Genomic DNA, 22,829 nt, shown 5'->3' with positions numbered 1-22,829 from the left:
CACAGAATGCTTAAGGTTGGAAGGGACCTCAGAGGTCATCTAGTCCAACCCCCCTGGATGTTCATGTAATTTAGATGTTCACGTAATTTAGAATGAAAATCGCAGTGCAAAATCGCGACACTTCCAACTGCTAAAAGCATTTCCTAAGTCAACAGGTCTCCATTTAAGCAGTATTTAATTTACTAGTCTGGTAGAACAATAAATCAATTAAAAAAGAACCCTATTTATAATCAATAAAAAGAATATATTTTATCAAACCTGTTCAAGCATGACAATTTAATGACTGTTCTTTTCCTACCATGTAAGCTTGGTCCAGAGCTTGCTTCCTGTAGTCGAGTTCTTCCTCTAAATAACCCTTCTGTTTACTGAACAGGTCCTGAGCAATAATAAAAACAAGGGACGGTTTGTTCTTTATCCTAATTCATGAAGAATCATAAATGCCATCATTTGTATACAAGCTTTCCACTTGAAAGCAAAAAGTCCATAGCCAATTATCATGTTCATCAGAAGGCTCTTTAGAATATTAAATTTACACTATTAGCACTTAATATTTACTCTATTAGCACTTAAAATTACATGAATTGTAGTAAACAGTTGCACCTAGAGAGTACAGACCCCTAAAGCAATATACAGACCTCTAAAGCAACCTACAGACCTGCAAGGTGAACATGCATGCATGCGACCCCAGAGCCATGACTTGCACAGGGCAGGCCAAGGGTGGCAGAAGACTCATAGCTCAGACGGCACTGCTTTATATTGAAAATAATCTGTATGTGCCATTAAAGCGAGTCATGCTGCAAACTTTAATCTGTGTTGGACACCCTGTTCTTCTGGGCAGGACATGGCCACACCGAGGGGTGATTCCAGCTGGGTTCTAGATGCACTTCCTGACGCATTTGCAAAGAGGAAGTAAAAATTCACTCCAAGTTGTAAAGATAGGAAGCCAATTTGCAATGGATAAAGTGATGCCCAGAGAGGTTAAGTGACATTAGCTAAGGAGCTGAAGAAGCTTTCAGTTTTATATGGAGTGTTTAAAATCAAATTCATTAACTTTTAAAGTAGCACTTTATAGGATACAGTTACAACACTAGCTAGGTTTTCAATGGAGCCTAGTAACCAAAAACAGGATGTTGAAGGAAGATTGTGGGCTTACAAAGGTTGTCTGAATAACCAAGTTAGAACTGGCTGGTGACCCTCCTCTTACAAAACATGCCTTCAGAGTGATGATAGTGATCATAAGGAGAACAGTAGTTACTTGGTTTGTTAGCTGTTCTTTCAAGAGAGTTGTTATGCTCAAAAATGCGTAGTTCAGAAAGCAGAAAGGTCTTGTGACTGAATTGAGTATTTCTCATATTTCTTTTCAACAAACTTTTCATCAACATGTAAGCTAAAGCTTCAGATGAGGAACCCTAAATAAGGAACCCTAAAATGTCTGTTTCTTTGTTTTGTTTTATTTTCTTATGCTGGTTCAAAAAGCGAATGTTACTGCTCTGCTTAGTTTTAATGACTTATTTTAGTACTACAGCCATTCCCAAATATAACAAGGAATGGTGCTACCCGCAGACTGTAGCAGCTATATCAGCAATACAGTAGAGATATTTAGGGTTGGCCTCAAGTCATTTATTTCATCAAATTTTGCCTTCAAATATATACATGCAACTCTAAACTTTTCTGATGAATTGTATATGTAGCACTGGCATGAAATCTCACTGCAAAAGTCTAATAAAAAAAAACAATATCTGCTGAGCTCATCAGTTGGAAGAAGAGAGGGGCTGTGAGTGTAAAATGACTACAAGCACCTTTATGCCTACAAATGGTCATGCCCCACATGCTAAAAAACAGTCATAATTTGGGGCAGCACACATAAATAGGAGCATTATTAAAAGACTGAATAAGTTGCTATGGGTTTTCTGTGTCAGGACTCTAATTATTGTTATTCACCATTTCTTTTCTTGAGTTATCTGTGAATCAAAATTAAAACTAGAGACAATCTCAGGCCTTGAACTTGGGGCTGAGATTCGGGTATATGAGTGCTTAGTGCTATTCTAGTAATTTTAGGCTACTCCAGCAGCTGTTCCAGCAGTGCAGAAGTCTCCAGCAGATTCCAGCCCCATGCAGAAACCTGAAGACTGTAATATGGCATTAGACACTATGTTTAATCAACTGAATCCCAGCCTGATGACACATATGGCATTAAACAGCCATTTTCTTATGTGGATTAGAGTGATATCTACCTGGCTGTTGTGCAAGATGCAATTTTGTTCTGCACCATATAACACACAAAGGACAGGCCTGCCGTTAACACACCTACATCTGGCTTATCCCAAAGAAAAAAGGGTGACCTGTCCAGGACTACAGAGCAGTGAGAGGTAGTGCTACCAATGGATCCTAGAACAGGAATGTAGCTGCCCTGATCAAATTGTCTCTTCAAGATCTCCTGTGGAGTGATCACAAAAGGCAAGAGGGAAGGGGACTGAAGAGTAGGATCTCAGACACTTCTCCTGGGTTTCAAGGCCAATTAAAGGAGAGCTCAGCTCTTCAGAAAGAGACACAATAATTGTCAATGAAGACTGTCCAATTGGTACACTAAAATAAATAAAGGGCTATCCAGAGCAACAGCTGAAAACACCACTGGTAATAAGTTGGAAGGGTAATAAGCTAAGTTAGAAAGCAGCTTTTGTTTTCTCATTTCTTTTATAAAAGAACTTAGCACTTCTGGACTCTCCATTACTTTTACACTCTCTCTAACAGGAGTTAAAGAAATGCTAAATGTGGAAAGGGTCATGTGTTCAAGTATGATCATCTGTTCAAGTACAACCAGTATGATAGGCTCTGCACAACAGTAGCGAACATATTCTGAGCACTAAGTACACTTATTTGATTGTGGCCCAAATATATACTTCTTCAGTGGCCATGGGCAAATCACTTAATCTCTCTGTTTCTGGTTCCCATTCTCCAAGAAGGGTGTAATGCTACTTACTTATCTACCTGAAAAAGGTGTGGCGAGGATTAATTGGTGTTTTGAAAGCTGTTTGCAGATGACAAGTGCAGCATGCATGGTAAGCCAATAAAACAACACTCATTCCAAAGCCCTTTGTTCAGCATATGGAAAAACCATGTCAGCACTGAGTGTTTTTACGCAAGAAAGAGTGGCTTTTGGGAAAAGGTTCCGTATTGAAGCAGGAAGGCCTTGGGGCAAGAAAGGTCATCTGGACTAAGAATAGGTTTTTACAACTTGTCCAAGAACTGAACGCCAGAAAGTGCTGTCTTTGTTCCATTCTACTAACATGACCCCAAGGTTAAAAAGATGATGCAGTTGCCAGACAAATTAATACATAGAGAAAGCACGAAGACAATTTCACATTGCTTGGCTAATATACTTTGTAAAGTTGTGCCTTTATGTGCTATTTTGTATGTTCATTCACTGTATAATGTTGTGACAGTTGTCTCCCACCCCAAATTTCAGAGCAGAAGCAGTAAACCTCTGGAAAACTCTTGTCACTTTTACCATAAAGCAAGCTCTGTTAAGCAAAGAAAGGCAGCAAATTAAGTTCATACATTTTCCCTTGAAATAACATTTAGCTAAACAAATTCGATTTTAATTATGATTCCTTACCTTTTCATTCTCTAGGTCTAACATCTTCTGTGTCAGTGCAGCTTCTGTCCCCTCTATCTGTTTTAACCACTACAGGAGCATAGCAGTAAGAAGAGGAAAATAAAAAATAAACAGAGCTGTTGAAAAATCTGCACTGAACATTTTGCAAGTTTGTTGCCATTATTCCCAGATATATGTTTCCCCCTTATTTTCTATTTACACTGAAATTACGAGTAAGCAAGCAGTAAAAATTATAGGCAGAGTGGGAGACATGAATGAACAAGTGTCAGGAGCAAGTAAAGGCTGTTTTTCTATAAAAAAGGATTCCCCCTCATGAATATCAAGATAGACTTGTGTCAGGAATGCAAAAATCAACCTGATCCTTTCCATCTTGATATATCCAATACTTATCCTGAACTGCAAAAACATCATATAATTTCAGGGCAGAGGTCCTCAATTCTTCCAGAGAGCAATTTAATCAGAAACCAAGGTAGAAAAATGCCTTTATTTTGTACAATTTACTGTGCCTTTCCTAGGAAGTAGCTCACTTTAGAATACCAGCAAAGTAGGCAGAATAATAAAATTGGTAGGTAGGAAGTTCATGCAAACACTACGATGACTTCCCCACCATTTTGAGGATAATCAGAGCAGTCAGAATGAGAAGAAGGGTCACTGCATTGCAAATGTAAAATCATAAAGCCAAGAGCATGGATCGAAGGTTCTTGCTTAATTAATTGCTAACTGTAAGCAGGTATATATTATATCAATCTTATGCATTTAAATTTATCAGGATAGATGGCAAATATCTTGTCTAAGTCCTTTTATTTCTCTTCTTTTTGTTGGCCTACAATAAAGGCCATGACTAGTTTACACGGAGTGTACTTTAACACTTATTTTCCTAGAGGCAGTCAACTCAACTGGATCTAAATCAGCCAGATCTTCGCCACTCATTAATAAGTTATTACCGCTCTCTATAATGCTTTAGCATTAGTAAGGCCTTCTAATACTAGATTTGTGCCTATTCGCATTAATTCTTTTGGTATCACACTACAATATTTTAATTCAGGATTTTGGCGATTTCATCAGTGCTTAGAGATCCAAAGGAATTAGTGACATATGCTCTTTCCCTAAAAGGTATAGGAAGGAAATTGCAAACATGAGGTTACAGAATATGCCAAATGTGAAATCATCCTGCCTTTCCACTATTTAAGACACCGATGTGTAAAAACAGAAATTCTTTTCATCTGCTTAGAAAGTTTAGCTTTGAATATTCAGTTGAAAGAAGTGAATGGGAACATCTTATTCCTCAGAGAATACGTTCCCATTTAAGTCTTTTTTTTTCTTTTCATCATTTTGAAGGTGATAGACTAAAGATATTCCTAATGAAAGCCTCACTGCTGATAAAGGATTCTGCAAGACACAGAGTACTCTGAACTGAGGGCTGTGCTGCCATCCAGAGGGACCTGGACAGACTGGAGGACTGGGCGGTGAGAAACCTCATGAGGTTCAACAGGGGCAAGTGCAGGGTCCTGCACTTGAGGAGGAATAACCCTGGACACCAGTACAGATTAGGGGTGGACCTGCTGGAGAGCAGTCCCGCAGAGAGGGACCTGGGTGTCATGGTGGACGACAAGTTGACCATGAGGCAGCAGTGTGCCCTGGTGGCCAAGAAGGCCAACGGGATCCTGGGGTGCATTAAGAAAAGCGTCTCCAGCAGGTCGAGGGAAGTGATCATCCGCCTCTACTCAGCCCTGGTGAGGCCACATCTGGCGTACTGCGTCCAGTTCTGGGCTCCCCAGTACAAGAGGGATGTGGAGCTGCTGGAGAGAGTCCAGCGCAGGGCTACCAGGATGATCAGAGGCCTGGAACATCTGCCCGATGAGCAAAGGCTGAGAGAGCTGGGCCTGTTCAGCCTGGAGAAGAGGAGGCTGAGGGGGGACCTGATCAGCGTGTATAAATACCTCAAGGGAGGCAGTGAGGAGGAGGGGGCGGCCTCTTTTCAGTGGTGGGCAGGGATAGGACTAGAGGAAATGGCTTCAAACTGAAGCATCGGAAGTTCCACAGGAACTTATGGAAGCATTTCTTCACTGTGAGGGTGACAAAGCACTGGAACAGGCTCCCCAGAGAGGTTGTGGAGTCTCCTTCTTTGGAGATCTTTAAAACCCGCTTCGATGCAGCCCTGTGCCACGTGCTCTAGGTGACCCTGCGTGAGCAGGGGGGTTGGACTCGATGACCTCTGAGGTCCCTTCCAACCTTGGGCATTCTGTGATTCTATGAACTCTTGAAACCAACCGAAATGGGATATCCTCACAGTTAGCCTCAGCATTTTCAAATGAATAGTTATTTGCAAAAATTAGATGTCCATATTTTTGAAGGGACAAATAATATATAAATCCAAATGCTGATTCTGGCCTTCCTGTGCCTGGAAGCTTTTTGAAATCAAGAGGCATAGGAAAAGAAAAGCATGTATTTATCAATCATAATCAGTTGTAGCATTGAAAACGAGCTCGGGAAATTATGCCAGGAATACCTAGAAACTTTCTTGGCCTCACAGCTTGGTTTCCAAAAGATCACTTCCAATGGCTGAGTAAATTAGGTTTGACCTAAATAAACACTGAGTGTGATTCTTTGATTCAGTAACTTCTTATTACTTTATTCTATGGGAATATCTCCCAAATTAATTTTTATCTTTAAATGGAAATTTATTTTAAATGATTGATTGCACCTAAAGACATCACAGTCCCAATAAAGCCATGTATGTGAGTATGAATACATGCTCCAAACCATATGAACTTAACAGAAAAACATGCTTTCCCTGCAAAGTCATGAGTTAGGATCTTAAAAGATATAGTCAGTCTTAGGCAAAACTGCCTTTACTGAATTCTACCTTTTCACAGAGAGAAAGTACAGTCCCAGCCTGGATTATTGCAACCTGTTCTTCGTTTCTCAAATTCTAAAATACAAAAAGGTGCAGTTATATTTACATTGGATTAGAAATGCACTCTTCAAACACGTGATAAATTTTAACAGTACTTCAAAAGCATCAAAGTAAATCAGCTATAACATTTAGTATTTTATAAAAAGGAACAGAAAAGATCCCATGACTGAAAAGCGTAAAAGGTAAAATAAGGGTACTTGGTTTCTACTCTAGTTCAGTACCCCACTCCCACAACGGTTTTGTAATGGGTTGTAATTTAGTGAGAATTGAGTGGGTTCCATGACAGATTTTGATTTTTTCTTTTTTTTTTTTTTTTTTAGACAGAAAAATAAAAAAGCCATTTCACTGGACTGCAGCTCTGCAGCAAACCAGTCTCCTGCTGAGTACCTTGAAAGCTGTCCAGAGCTGAACTTAATCAATATAAAGCAAAGAAATAGCAGTTACTGGAGAAATCTCCACAGATCCTGAAGCATGAAAAATAAATCTGAAGCTTAGGACTAGTATAAAGCTACCTAAACTGAACCCAGCACCATGGACATCTGTGCCCCAACCACACGACCAAGAGTTTATGCTACAGCTGGTGAATTTTAACAGTGAAGGTAAGAAAGGGAACTATTTATCTTTGCCCTCTCTCCCAGTAAATCCATCCCTGGTAGAGGCATCTCTAGCATGGGCTATCGTCACTTTCGAAGAGAAAAAAAAAATCAAGAAAAATTTGGACTGTCTTTGCCTTTATTTTTTCTCCCCTAAGATGTTTTATTTCTTATTCCCATGCCTACTGCAGTGTCACTGAGTCAAGATCAAATCCTATCTTCAGAAAATACTTTTTACTAACATCAACTTAGCTGAAAACTTTGCTTTTATGTTTGTAAAGGCCAATATCTAACCGTTGATATTGATCAGGAAAATAGAGGCATACGAAAATAACTTTGATTATTCAATGGTATGAAAACAAAATCTTGTTAAAAAAAAGTTATTAAAAATAACCACAAAGTTAGAGATACTTGAAATTTAAAAATTGTTACCCCGTTATCTCCAAGAATATCTAGCTTCTTCATAAGTTCAGATATATTCACATCCTGCAAAAGATGTTCAACACTCATTTTGTTTTTTTTTTTTTTTATAAAGGTCAATAGTGAATAGAATAGTTTTATACACTACATTTTATGTACCTTTAATTCACATGTGCATGCAAAAAACCTTGAAATACATGTCAGTTAAACATTAGTTTTGCATTGTAATTGCAAAAGTGCTATCAGTACTTTGAGAGCCAAAACTGGATGACAGCAAGCAACCTGGCTATCTCCGTATGAACACGGCAGTGCTAGCATCTACCAATCTGCTGCTGGAGCACATGAAAAATCTAAAAGGACAGGATGCTTAGGGTTTGGAGCAGTGTGTGATCTTGTAGAGTTTAATGAGACAAAAACCATGAGCTGAAGCACAAAATATTTGCTACGAAAGTTCCTTTCTTCTTCTTCTTCTTCTTCTTCTTCTAAGCGTAACAGTAGAGCTCCAAATCAAGCAGTGGCAGCAGGAAAGGTGCACAGTGCGCTGACCTCCCAACTCCATCAGCTCACAACCACGTGAGCAGAAAGACTGGCCTTTCTAAGGCCCACTTTTATCCTCACTGATATCAAGAGAAACCCTCCTCTCAAAAACAGAAAGGAGGACTAAATCCACAAACTATGCCAGTATTTTTAATTGAAGAGGCCCATGGCACACTCCTAGGTCTCAGAACACTATTTTCTATGTAAAAGTCATTCACTCCAGCTTGCATGCAGCCACCCTGCTGTGGGAGATAGGGGGTCTTAATAGGTCTTAACGGGCAAAGACCAGTCCTTACTTCAGTGCTAGTAAGCAGTCCAGGAACATTTACTGGCCTAGGCTTTCATGTTCCAAATATCAAGAAACAAACAAACAAACAAAAAAAAATCAGATTTGTTAAATGCCGACACCCTCTGCACTCCCTACAAGAGCCAACATTTCACAGGGCTGCCTTGGGTCACTATTTCATGACTCACAGTACGTAACATGGAAGTTTGCATCTACACATTGTTCAACAGCATTATACGGTAGCAAACACAACCTTTCTCTCCTGTTTTTGAAACTAACTTACCTATCTTTACAAATTATATTATGATAAGGATCATAAAAAAATGTAGGTAAGAATTAACAACTGTTCTGTATAAACTAGTCGCTTCTGGCTCCAAAACCAGGGTATTGTAGATAATGCATTGTGTTCAAGTCAGTCCATTTTGGAAATTACCTCGCACTCTTCCTCTTCTCGTCAAAGACTTGAGCAGTGTTTCCAAATACTACATTATCTAATGCAGAGTGCACAATAATAATTTCAGAACCATGCGAGCTTAAAATACCTCTGTGTTTGGATTGGTATTAAACACAAAACTATTGGTTTTAACCAGCAGTGACAACAATGAAAGGAAATCTCTTTTAACTAATCAAGTTAAATGAAATATGTAATTCAGTGAGAAACAGAAGGTATTTAGGCTATTAAGCCAGAAATATTCATTTCAGTTAATTTATTTACATCGTGAATCTAAAGAACATTTAAAAAACAAGTAAGGTTTTGCATCATTATAGTATTACATTTGCCACCAATGTCTATCCATTTTCAAAGGCTCTCAAAAGACAGAGAAGTCAGCCACAGCCCCAGTTAAATTTCAGAACTCTCAGATGTCCCTGTTCCCAGGGAAATGAACTGAATGGCAGATTCAAAATGTCTCTATTTTGAATCATGAGGGGGCCTTAGGGAAGAGAGAGGGAGGGAGGAAAGCAGTTCCAGATCCTGGGAAGATTCTGGATCTATCTGCTGCAAGCAAGTTAAAAAGCAAATATGGCATCCCTTGGAGAGTCCATTTTAAAAGTAATACATTAATTGATGACCCTTGGTGCTGCTTTGGGAAATTATTCTCCAATCACATCCGTAGGTGGGAATCGGTTCTAATTACCTATTTTTATTTTTTAGAATACTCAACAATATCCTGCCTATAAATCCAGCCTATTTGCATTAGTGATAGTATTGCGCTTATTAAGGCCTTGAAATGAAAGAACCCTTTATGGGGTTGTGAAGACAATGGAGCTTGTGAAGACAAATATAAGCAAATTACTAGTAAATGATATAGAGCATAACACAAAGATATATTCCACTTCAGTTAATCACGGAAGTTATCCTGGCCCGATACACAACATAACTAAAAAAGTGAGTGTGGAATTCAGACATAAAGCCAAGCAGCACGTGACTCTGTCCACACTGCCTGGAATGGGCTGACAGTAAGAAATTGAAAAGGACAACCCTTTTTTTAAATTCATAACAGAGGTGAGATCCTCATGTTTATCTTGTGCTTGATCTACAGCGATGGGTCAGTCTCTCCTATGTGACGGAGGTTTGCATCAGGCCTCTCATAACTCAAGGCTGTGGCAGAGGCAACAGTAAGCACATTAAGCCAACAAACAGAACATCTAGGTGCTTTGCTAAACATACAAAATAAGGATCAAGCTGGTAATAGGTGGCTGTCATATTTGCAAAGTTAGGTGAAGACTTTTAAGCAAGCAAGGCAGTGCTCACCTCGACAACCTTTGCCTCTTGGCAATGTTTTTACTAAAGTACCACAGACTAAACGCTACTTGTCTTGAATGCTGAGTGTTGACAGGCATTGGATGAACCCTGGACAGCCTGCCAGGCTGTGTTCTTACGCAACCCTTTCCCTCATTACATATGTCTTTTCCTAGTGTGTTTATTTTTCAGCCTTTTTCCTACCTGCAGCAAAATGTTAAAAATGGAATTGAGTTCATTGGGCTACTGGGTCATTCCAAAAAAGCTCCTAACCTCCAAGGCTCCACATATACCTTTATTCCTTCCTGCTGGCAGAAGAGTTGCAGCGCGCTCCCGTGGCTTTCAGGAAAGGTGGTTATATGAAGATTAAATGCCGGTGACCTTCGTTCTCTCTCCTGAGGAAAGATTTTGTTTGAAAACAATACAGGTGATTACATATAAACATCTATTTCCCTCCTTTACAAGATCAAAAAAGCATGCTTTAAAAGGACTTGAAGTTTAGTTAAGCACAAAAACGACCATGGTTTCTGCAACTAGCTCTGTGCACAAGCAGCTTCTGCAGGTTTAACTGACACCCCCCCAGGTCCAAGGATCTTTGTATTTGGGCCAAGCAATCGGCTGCAGCCCTGACCATTTCTTCACAATATTTTATTGGGAGGCAGAACCTTACTTAACTCTTTCTTGCAACAAGCAACTACTTAGACAGATGAAATTTCATACTCCCTCAAACCATTTTTTGATCCAGATTTTGTGCACTCTCCACAATAAAATGGTATTACTACTTTCTTATTAGACTTAAAGCTGGGAATTTATTCCCTGTTCACAACTTTTATATTATAGCGTACAAAACCCCCAGTCCTATTAATTGCACAGTGCAGGATTTAGGAATATGTTTGAAAGGCAGCATTACCCAAGTCTTACAGTATTCTTTGTGTCAAAATAAGAATTATAAAGACACATTTATCTAAAACTATATGATTCCTAAAACCCAGTCAGGCTGATTTTCAAGTGTTTCTTAAAAAGAAAATCAATATACTATTTATTTAGGAAAAAAAGGTTTTTTTTTTTTTTTTTAAGTGAGAGATATTGCATAGATTAAATTTCAAAGTACTCATTAAAATGACTGGATAGGAAGCTCTAGAAATGAAGGCACTGGGAATACAAGTGAGAAAATGCAGATTTGCTCTCGGTCTTTCAAGACGACAAACAAGAGCTTCAGTTCCCGGCAACACCGGGAAAGAGCGACTACCTTAGTGCCCAAGTCCATCCACCTACTGCCTCCTTTTCTAAACCAGAAATTGAGGTGCTTGAATCAAGACGGCAGCTGGGCCACTCAGTTAAGCAGGTAGAGAGCAACCGGTGTTCACTGACTAGCCTAAAACTAATCTGAAACCATAAAAATTAAAAAATATATTTTTTCTTCTTAGTATCTCTTTTAAATGGTATTTCCATGAACAATCTAATTTTAAAAGAGACTAAGTGATAACCTAGCTATTGCAATACAAAGCAAGAAGACTAATTCTTGTCCAAATTCACTTGCCATTTTAGATTTATCATTTTCTATTAAATTCACCTACATTTGCCTCTGCTAAAGGATACACAGATGACTGTTTATTCTAACCTATTTTCATCTGAAAAAAATTCTGAATAAAAATGCTTCCATATTTATTAGAAACTTGTATAATTTACTACAGCATTCACATTGTCAGTCACATTTATGTTTTTATGATTGCCAGCCAAACAAGAATTTTTTTGATGAAGTCACTTTAAATATAGTCCTGTAAAACAAGTCCTTCAAAAAAAAACCAAACAAACAAAAAACAAAACAACAACAAAAAACTCATCAGGTATACAAAGCTAAACACATTGTTGGTGGAAGATTTGAAAATTTATCCAGTGTTTTACTTCTAAGAATACTTATGTTTTGGGAAGCAGATGCTAGGTTCACTGCTAAATTATTCAGTATTTTACTTTACAGTGGCTTAATAAAACATAAATAATAGATATTAGAATTCTTCCTTAATTTCCTGAACATCTACTGAAATTTTAATAACCCAAATTCATAACTTTGACTGTAATATGTTATGACATCAAAACACATGGTTGATAAAATAAATAAATAATAAAAAAGAAATCCATTAAGAAATGTCAGAGACAAAAGCAGAAGGTCCACGTAACAGGATGACATGACATCTTCACCTTTCCATAAGAGTTACACATGCCAAGTTTTTTGGTAAAATGTGCTGGATGATGAAAATTATGGAGAGGCTGAGAGATTTTGTGAAGAGTTTATGCTAAGAGGTGTTAAGAATGTTGCTAATCTTTTAGCCTGAACCACACGATATCAGGCAAACCAAGAATGCAACACTGCATCACGCACAAGGATGTTGGTGTTGCTGGATTCTACTCAGGCCCCGTCTAGGGAGAGGACCTTTGTTTTCTACTCAACTCATTATGGTACATGTTCATATTCTTATTCACAAAGAAATTCATTTACTTACTCAAAGGTCAGAATTTGATAAAATAAGCTTCTTATGGCCAACACATTTCTTTCACTTGCCCAAGATATATTTGTGCCTCACCAGTCTAACTGTGAAGTTCTCAGAGGGATTTTTTTCTTTTGTTGCAGGCCAAGTTATTTTTAATCCAGTACCATTTTACCATCAGAAAATGGATTTCAGGTAAGAACAGCAGAAACTTCTATTAAAATGTGTACTTTCTGGATCACTTCATATTAATGCTGTTGATCTTAATTCAGTGTAACTAAAAACAATTACACATTGATGTGATGGATGTGTCAGACCTCTAGATTTCACTGCATGCAAGACGTGAGAAGAAGTGTTAATTGAAACAATGCCAACCAAGGTTGTATTATACATACTAAGAGTGATTTACATGCAAGGAAGGAGAAGTTATGGAAATGAAACAAATAAAAAAGGCAAAATATTGCAAAACAAAATATTTTATTAGATGAAAAACAAACTACTTGCAATATATATTAGCTATATTACATCTTCATAAACATTAGTGAGCACTCTCTCCAAAACATATTAAGGCAGTGGTATCAATTTCAGTACCCCAAAATACAACGTTTTAAAAATAGACACCTAAGAGATTTCCCTTAAACATGCATGAAACATCAATAAACGTTACAGGAATTTCAGCTTGGGTTCAAACATAATTTCCGCTCCATTTGAGAGTTTGCAACAGAGAGAATCTCTTACTTCAAGCTCTAGCACTCTGAATTCTAACAGCTCATTCTGGTCTTTTGCATCCTGCATCTCGTTCTTCAGCTGATTCTCCTCTTGTTCCATTTTGTAAATCTATGGGACAAACACAATGTTACAACACCCAGTAGGCAACAGAAAATACGTTCTATTGAGTTAAGGGTCAGGACTTCAAGCAAAATTGCTATTTATTTCAGTTTAATATCAGATATTTGACCTTATCTTAATTAAAAAAAAAATCCCATCAGAAGATAACTCTTTCTTCACAAGCTGTCTAAAAACTGTCTAAACCGAAAACAGGCAATGACTTCTTGGAATAACCATCTAGAAGCCAATATGAAGACAGATATGAGTGCATCTAAACAGAGTATGCAATATAATTATTTTTAAAATCAGATGAACAAAACTAGACAAGAACAATATTTGGTTAGATTTTTCTCATTTATCCTTGCCCTCCCATCCTTATTTATTTATTCTTAATATTCCACGCTTTCACAGAAGTGTTACTGCTGACAAATCTGTACTACTGGTTCCAGACTGTTGGGCAAGTATCATCTCCCTTATTTTTAGAATATTAACTTCCTTGTTGAAAACTAAACCACACTCAAAGGTATGAGTGAAATTTGCTAGTATTTTGCTCAGTACAAATTGAACAAAGCAAAAAGTCATGGTGTTTTCCTTGGATCCACTGCATTCTTGCAAAAGGATGCCAGTTCCACATCCTTGTATTCCATATCCCTGTATTTGCTTTCTGCAGTAAATGAAGCAACAATGGCATGTCTTCAATTCTACTTTTTCATTTTTTTCAGATTTGCATTTTGGGACCTTAAGAACAACAACACAAAAGTTCCAAAGCAGCTCTCTGTTAACCTCACCAGTAGAAGAAAGCTGGCTTAACTGGGTGATCTTTATCTATATGACCATAAACAGATGTGTAGCACCTGGCATGCTGTCTATAGTGCTTAAAGAACCTGTGCACATGTCTAATAAAGTAAGTAGAGCTGTAGCCAGTTTTAAGTCATGGATTTCTCCTTTGTTATTTTATTTCTACCGTATTAATATTGAATTACCATTAACAGTAATTAGTTATTATATTCTTAATAATTACTAACAATAACAAACACAGCTCTATGACATCCCGAGTACTTGCAAACTCTCCCACCAGCATCAGTGAAAAATAATGATACTTAGCTCTGTGAAATCACCGAACATCTTAGCCAATAAATGACTTAACAGGCCTAAAAACATCAATGAGCATTACTTAATGTGATATAAAATTTCTGTAAAAATGGAAGGGTGAAGTGAACAGGCAATTTTATTAACTGAACAGGTCCTCAAAATATTTAGCTTTGTGTAATGCGTAAAATACAAAGTTTTTGCATTAAAGTATTTTAAATTGCCTTTTGGCAGAAAACAACAGCAAGCTTGGGTCCCACAATGGGCAATATTGTGATACAATTCCATAGTAAAGAGCAGCTTTTGCTGCTCAATAGTACAAAGACAAATTCATACTTAATCAGAGACTATCAAGAACTCTGTTTCTGAACAGAAATCAGTATTGGTGTCCAGTACTTAGCACATCCATTTCTTCTTGCCATTCCTTTCATCATAAAGGACCACAATTATGAAAACATTCCCCAGACTCTGGACACATACCTTCTCTAGCAACTCCTGATTTGTTCTGATAAGCAGTTGTTTTTCTTCTACCCATTTCGAATCCTATTAGAGGAGGAGAGGATTGGAAAAAAAATCAGTTCTATATATTTTGCCAAAGAAGAAACAACAACTAACAATTAGAAGATTTCAAACATCATTGCAATTCAAGTATTAAAAGTGTCACATATCAAAGCCATCATAAATATTTCAACAGTATGTGAAACCAAGGAGAAAATAAAAGTTCTTTTCCCCTAGGACAATGCCTCATATTCCTAATTCTGTATACTAAAGCATTTACTTTAGTATGTGTACATATAGTAGTTATAGAAAAGTTAATATAATATTGTTCATCCATTATGTTTTATTTCATTTTTCTAACATTTATTTATTCAATTTAGCTTAATAACTATTCCAAATTATATTTTTTTTTTTCAGTGCAAAGAGTTCATCACTTTGTTATAAGATCATCACATTTGGAATTATGTAACTCCATTTTCTGTGAGGTAAGGTAAGAAACAATTACCAAAAGGGAGTGAAAACAGGCTTCGGTGATATGTGGTTTATTGCCCTCTGCTCAAAGGACAAATCAGACTGATTCACACATTTGCTGACATGGAATTCAAGACCATGGAGGAAGGAAAGTGATTTTTGAATTCCAACTGAAACTGGATTTTATTCAATTCCAACTGAAAATTCCGTATTGTGATTTGATCACTTCCTGCAAAGCTGGTCTTTGCTTTTCGGACTTTCCATGGTTTTGGAACCCCTCTAATACCCCTGTAATATCTCTCTAAAGATCAAATTTACAAAAAATTCACTGCCAGCTGGACAATTAGATTTAAAGGATTGTATTACCAGAAGTCACCCTCTTTGGTCTGTAGAGAAGCTTATTTTGCTTTAATAAGTTTATTAAGATAGTATCAAACACTTACATGAGAGATAACTAGACCAATGATTTTCTAGATAAATTAGAAAAATATATTGAAATCCAAATATCTTTAGAAGAATTTTGCTTTCTTTGTCAGCAATGGATGCCAGCATACGGATATCCTACCAAAAATTAATGACATTTGGATATCAACATCCCTTAATTTGCTTTCAAACCTCAAACAAAAATAAACAATTGTTACAGCAGAAGCAGAGGTTCAACTACTGCAGTTCATACCTGTAGAAAAGGTTGACTTAATTTGCCCGACTGGAAGTCTTTCATGTTTTTCTAGACAAATTTGGCTCAAATTTGACTTTCTGAGAAATTCTTCAATTCAGTGACATTATATTTATATGCATAGCAGTTCACGGGTAGTGCTGAGCTTTCCAAAAAAGCTATCTGGAAGATTATATGCTCCAATATTCAGAAATTTATCACTTACTAATAATATTTAGAACAATTGCTTGATATAATGTTCATCATGCAGGAACTATAAAATACCTTGCAAAACTGATTCTTAATCTTATTTAGGGGAATTCTGACAGAGCTGATATAACAAAGAGAGCCACTGACTTTTTTTTTTTTTTAAATTGAACATTAATTTTAAGAACCAAACTTTAAATCATCTTTTAATTGTGGGAGTCTAATCTTTTGCTATGAGTTTGACTTCAAGAAACTGTGAAGATCTTTGCTGCTTCTGCTGCCTTGCTGTAAGATGTGAATAAAAAATGCGGAGATAATGCACTAGAATAGTTTGGCTGTTTCCTTCTTTAAATTATTTCAGGGACTGTCTCTCCCTGAATGAACATTTCACAAGCATTATTAAATCACCATCATCACCACCACCACTGAAATGGCAGGGAATAACTAGCAATTAAAAAAAAATCACATACAGTCAGTTTATCATCACAACCATTTATTTTGTTGAATTGTAACAGGTTAGGGAAACTGAGTAGGGGCTAGAACTAGCAGGCAGACACCTTTACCATTTTTATGGAAGACTAAGGCTCAGTGTACAAACTAGCTCACTCGAAACAATTATATTGTTCCCTGTCACACTTCTTTTTATCTTCTCAAGATTACTAAAAGATGCAAAGTTGCCAATATGATTAAGAAACTCATAAAGTAATAAATAATTATAATCTAATTTCCAGAGATACCTTTGACATACCATTCTGGAAGCTAAAAATTTAAGTTCTTACATGGGTACACATGGTTCCTTATGTACCTATATAGTATTCATATTTTATATGCTTTCAGTCAATTATTTTGCTAATATTTTCAACTACACAATAATTGCTTACATGAACATATACTCTCAGATAACACAGATATCCACCTTTAGTAAATTATTTGTAAGTAAAATATTACTAAGCAAATTGAAATTTGTGTGGAAGCTAGCATAAAAAAATCTCAATTTAAATGAAGCCCAGAAGACTTTGTACTCATGCAGAACCTTATAGCAAGCTTATCACAGCAAGAATAAACCACAAAAATAGTATTATCATTGACACGGTATTACTCCTATAATGGAATTTATTTGATATTTCAGGATCATTAGTTTTTCTAATTTATATCTACAGACAGATATACCTTATTTTATTACCATATACTAGGTGCGGTGTCTGAATTATGTCAAATAGTAAAAAAATATATAAAACAGCTCCCCAATTTTCTGAACATCTCTTTGCAACTAAGCAACTGAACATCTTCTAAATGCACTAGAGATCCTAGATATTATTAAATATGTATGAGTGGCCACATTTTTTGTTAAAGCATTTACCAGATATACTGATGCACAAGGCCTGATTTTACCCTGTGTGACAGCATGGAAATTTGAAAGCAGCCAAGTCCTCAGAGAATCTGAGCTCCAGAGGATACCGCTGGGTAGCACTGCACGTGGTCTCCGCGAACCAGGCACATTCAGCAGTTCATTTCTCTAGCTGAAAGTGGGTATTGAAGCTCCTCCCGCCCCCTTCCAATTTTTCTAGGCTTTGTACCAAAAATATTCTCCAGGGAAAATGTAGACTATTCATCTTGTTGAAATTTATAGCAAAGACAAACAAAATAGGAGAAATGCCTGGAATGAATTACAATGGGAGGAGTATTTAGAAAACATATATGTGTGATTATCATATTATGCTCTGGTGTATTATGTGTTAGAAAATCAATCTTTAATGGCTTTTTTTCCCCCCTAGGCTACCTAATATATTCCTTTATTTGAGCACTCCACAGCTGGAGTAGTAGCTAAGTTTCATCAGTCACATTAACACACCAGCAAGCAATGAAGATGGCAAGGGCTCCACTGCATGCAAGGGAGAAAATGATGTGGTAGAGGACATTAAGAGAGCCTGTTACCTGCCCCTTCTCTATTAGAGCTTTCTCCAGGTCCTCAATTTTTGCCTGGCACCTGAGGAGATCAGCTTGCAGTTGTTCACGAGTCTGGAAAAATAAATAAATGTAAAGTGTGCATGTATGCATACACATCTAGACAGACAAATTTACTCAAAATGAAGATAAGAGCACTTTCCATCCACTATTGGGCCACACAGTCACATTTTGATGCTTTTTATTAAAATAACTGCTATTGTACTTAAGTCTCAGAATATTTAAACTCGCCAGCATTTTCCTTCCTAGATGAAAAACGTTATCACCACCACACATTCAGTGACAAAAGCCCTCCCAGCAGGCAAAAGAAAAGGTCAGGAAAGCTAAGGAGGCTGAGGAAGCTATTTGCAATCCTTTCTAACTCAAGGTGACTGGGGACAAAAGGGCAAGATAGACTTACAATAAGCACTGAATTCCTACCATTTAAACTATGATTTTTAAAAAGGTCTTTGTGCAAATAATAGATATCGATATCGATCCTAAATAATTCATTTATCCCATAAAAGCATATGCCGCTCAGTTTTCTCTTGTTTTGGTTGATACCTAAACTATGAAGAAGGTATTGCCTCCTGGGTCCAGAGAAGGCTGAAAAGGACTGGATCACACAAGGCCCTGAACTAAGAAGGACCCAAAGGATGTCTCCGGTGATCCTCAAATGCTGAGGCTGCCTGAGCTCACAAGTATTTCCTCACCCTACTTCAGACACTTTCACCCAGGCAGTTCAGGAATTCCTACAAACAGTTCCTTCTGCATCTTTGCCTTTTATGCTTTACCCACATCTCCTCCAAAAGCAGATGTTAATTCCACCAGAATTCCACCCTACAAAACTAACACCATAAAAATCTACCTACTGAAAACCTTTGTCAAATCATGGATTTGTATGGGTGTAACACACACACAGAAGACCAGAAATGCTGTTAAAAAGAAAAAGCAACTGTTCCAATGTCTGCTAAGAAAAACTCCTGCTGTTGCCTGCAAGGTTAAAAAGGAAAAACAATATTACCAAAAACATTCATACCAGTGCCTCTCTTCCCATAAGCACAAAGGAAATATAAGAGAGTTTCATATAGCTGAAAAATACACGAGTGATGTGAAATCTTATTTTAATAGTAAATTAAATTATTTCCCTTAAAGTAAATTAAATTATTTCCCTTAAAAATATCTCATCCTTGAGACTGAGAAACAATCACAATTATATGATATTGTTAATAGTATAACAGTCCTAAGAAAGAGTAGCAATTGCCACAGCAATGGCAAGGGAAAAGTAATTCCTCTTAAATTATCAAACATCACAGTGTGAAACAAAAATTTTTAAGCATCATGAAGGAAAAGAGCTAGCAGGTGAAAGCTGCCACCTGCACTATTAGAGTGCCCACTTCTATTCCCAAATCTGCAATGAGACTGAGAAGTGATTCTCAAAGTCCTTACTCTTGTTGTGTACTCAGTTTTCCCACTTAAGAAGAGAGTCTGAGAGATAGGAGTACATTTTTGTAAGACTATACAGGAGATGTATCACACACAGAAACACACACACACACACACAGAGGAAGGAAAAAAAAACGTTCATTTGGTAACTAATCACTTCAAACAACATTAAGAAACAAAATGTGAAACATTTTAAAATAAATTGAGTTTCCTAAATCCTATGTCTAGGAATTAAATTACCCTAGATACTGTGACCTGCCCTTTTTTTCTTGTATAATTTTCCTCTGAAAGTCTTTGCTTATGGAGACACAGATACTCTGCCCTCACAAACAAACCTTTTCCATAAACTGATTTTAAAGCTTGACAGAGGAAATGACATGGATGAAATAATAGTGAAATCGGCAATGTGTGCTCAATAGCCATCAGCAACCCAGCCATATCCTATTTAAAATACTTTTTAAATCATTCTAAGCCAGCAGCATCTCTTACCTTACCGTGAGCAACTCCTACAGGTGACCCTGCTTGAGCAGAGGGCTTGGACTACATGTTGTCCAGATTAGTGTTTTGCATTTTACTGACCTTCCAAAATATTTCCTGCTATTCAATTTTTTTCAATTATTTCAGAACTAAAAATCATTTTCAATCGAAAATTACCCTTGCTTCTCTCTCCGCATCCAGGGTTCCACCAACTTGCTCTTGAAGCAACGCATACGCTCTTTGCAAAGCTTGATACTCTCTTGTTAGCTGACAAAACCTTAGTTCAGCTTCTTCTTTAGGTGTGCTCTTAAGGAGGAGGGAAAAAGAGTGATTTTGTGCATGCCAAGAACAATATACACTTAATGTGTGTTTATGCGCAGATAGAGCACACACAACATGCAAAAAACCTACAGAGTCACTAAGTTCATTACAGGTTTAAAAAGACAACACACAAATAGAAGCAGAAAGACAACTTCAAGTTGAGACAGAAATGCAGAGATTAATAACTGTGTCTTTTTTTTTTTTTTTTTTTTTTAAATTCTGAAGTAATTTTGGTGTGTTAGCTTGCTTCTGATCTTTGAAGAACTGCCACCCACAATGTCAAAGTCTTGCTTACAATCCTGAGGGCAAGAAATTTCCTTCCTTTAACTAATTTTTGCTCTGGGAACTCAAACTCCAAGGGAAAAGAGATTATAACATTGTTAGATGTTAAACTTAGCAAAAGAAGAAGCCCTTATAAACAAGATAATCAGAAAATTTTTCAAAGGATATTTTTGGCCAAAAGTATGGATGAAAAGTTCTGACTGAAACACAGGAGGCAAAAGTAACTGAACAAAACAGAAAGATAAAAAAAATGGCCTAATTCATGCTTGTCCTTAGCACTGCAAGTAGGCCAGCTGCACTGCATAATGCACAGCCCAGACAAAACATGTCACTGGGTATTTATTACCTATGATCATTTAAGCTTTAATGATTTGCAAAAGCCTTTCTCGATATCGTTAAGCACAACAAGAAAATCCTGGCTGCTGCTGAACAGTCAAGTAAATTATAAGGTTCTAAGAAACTACTGTGTAATAACTATTTACTCTTGGCAAAAAAACCTGCCTCTTTATCTTCCCCTTCTGACTACCTAAAAAGAAAGACTGGAGAAAAACAGTTTTATTTCCCAGCCCAATATCCTGCCAAAACTGTCAGGCAGAATGTCTATTCATTAATTCTACTGCTATGAATGTGTATTTGTTCTTTGGTTTGAAACAAAACTAAACAACTCTGTCAATTCTTTTCGGTTTCTTTGGTTGAAAATTTCTACTCCATTTATATTCCATTTTGTTTTATGGTAGAAGAGCTGCTACTTACATCATCCAGATCTTCTTCTGGTGTTGCTGGTGTCCTATCTGTTTTATCTGTATTATACGACGTTACAGATGATGTTTCTGAATCAAGGGACTCTTCATCAAATCCAAAAAATGTTTCCACAACATGCCTCTGAAAAGTCAGTTTTTCTTAGTTACTAACAAAACAGAACACCTCTGCAACCTGGTTGAAAACAATCAGGACCTCTCTGACCACTGCTTTAGTTTTATTTCTACAATATGAGAGTGCATAACCACAAGGATATAGGAGCTTTATATGAGACAGTTCCTAACTCCAATTATCTCACTGTGCTCATTCACTTAGGAACTGTGAGATTTGTTCACAATTCCACAATGAGGGAGGCTGGCAAGACAACCCTTTGCAAAATACAAGAAATATAATAAAAGAGATTTCTTTATAAAGCCTCATTTTCAAATGAGTTACATTTTCAAACTTGCTTGCTTGCAATTCAGGGTTCATGTAATTTTTTCCTCTGGCATTCACATTCTGCACCACTCTGTCCTGCAAACTGAGAACTGGCTGTATCCAACAGCAAAGTGTATTGGGAACTTAAATTGGGATTTGAAACCAGAGCTAAGCAAACTGCTATCCTCAAACTGTAAGAAAGGCTATGAGACTAACAAACCTGAATCCCTTTTGCCAGGTCACCTCATCAGGAAGTATTAGCAGCAGCTTAGAGAGCTATGAAATGGTTGATCCTGCTTATTCCTCTCATTTCAAGGCTATCTGGCCTCTCAAGGATGACAACCATGTTTGACCAAAGCTCAACCACTGCCTGCAGTAAAACAACTCGGGCATGGACTTAAATGATAACTTCTACACTGTTTATTGTCATATACTCAATAGCAAATATTTTTTTCGAAAATAAAACTTCATCAATGAAAACTTACATCAATGCTTTCACATAGTTTCAAAGCAAAAATGTGCACTAAGTTTTCACAACTAAGGTATTAAGACTTCTACTGAAGTCCTAATAAATGCAGATTGAGAATGTTCTAAATAAATAATGATACATAGATAATATAGGTAGATTACAGAACCTCATATTTTTAATGGTTTAAATCAGATTTATCTTATTTTCAAATAATTAATCAAGCATGATGAAACTGAAGCAACAGGTTCAGCAAATTCCAAGAGGGAATTCAACAGAATTTCCCAGTAATGCAATTATATTAAGTAATCTGCAACTTCTTACCTTCATGCTTATATGTCATTTCTTGGCAGCCAGAAAAATACAGGCACAC

General features: G+C 37.0%; 1 protein-coding gene across 1 annotated transcript in view; it reads right to left on the bottom strand.

Annotated features, from left to right (window-relative positions):
- The window catches only part of JAKMIP1 (janus kinase and microtubule interacting protein 1), a 67,504-nt gene that overhangs the window by 16,047 nt on the left and 28,628 nt on the right, over positions 1-22,829 (bottom strand). The window contains exons 8-17 of the mRNA XM_026034189.1: positions 21,568-21,696; positions 20,389-20,517; positions 18,280-18,363; positions 14,994-15,056; positions 13,335-13,433; positions 10,404-10,505; positions 7,559-7,612; positions 6,483-6,548; positions 3,617-3,685; positions 299-376 (exon numbers count right to left, since the gene is read on the bottom strand). Coding sequence (XP_025889974.1) covers positions 299-376; positions 3,617-3,685; positions 6,483-6,548; positions 7,559-7,612; positions 10,404-10,505; positions 13,335-13,433; positions 14,994-15,056; positions 18,280-18,363; positions 20,389-20,517; positions 21,568-21,696 — 873 coding nt within the window. The remainder of the gene's footprint in view (positions 1-298; positions 377-3,616; positions 3,686-6,482; positions 6,549-7,558; positions 7,613-10,403; positions 10,506-13,334; positions 13,434-14,993; positions 15,057-18,279; positions 18,364-20,388; positions 20,518-21,567; positions 21,697-22,829) is intronic.

This window comes from Nothoprocta perdicaria, unplaced genomic scaffold (assembly GCF_003342845.1).
Source record: "Nothoprocta perdicaria isolate Ctin4 unplaced genomic scaffold, notPer1 scaffold_14, whole genome shotgun sequence".
In the NCBI taxonomy this organism is placed as follows: Eukaryota; Metazoa; Chordata; class Aves; order Tinamiformes; family Tinamidae; genus Nothoprocta; species Nothoprocta perdicaria.
The sequence above is the reverse complement of the archived record's forward strand: the minus strand, read 5'-3'. Positions and strand labels throughout refer to the sequence as shown.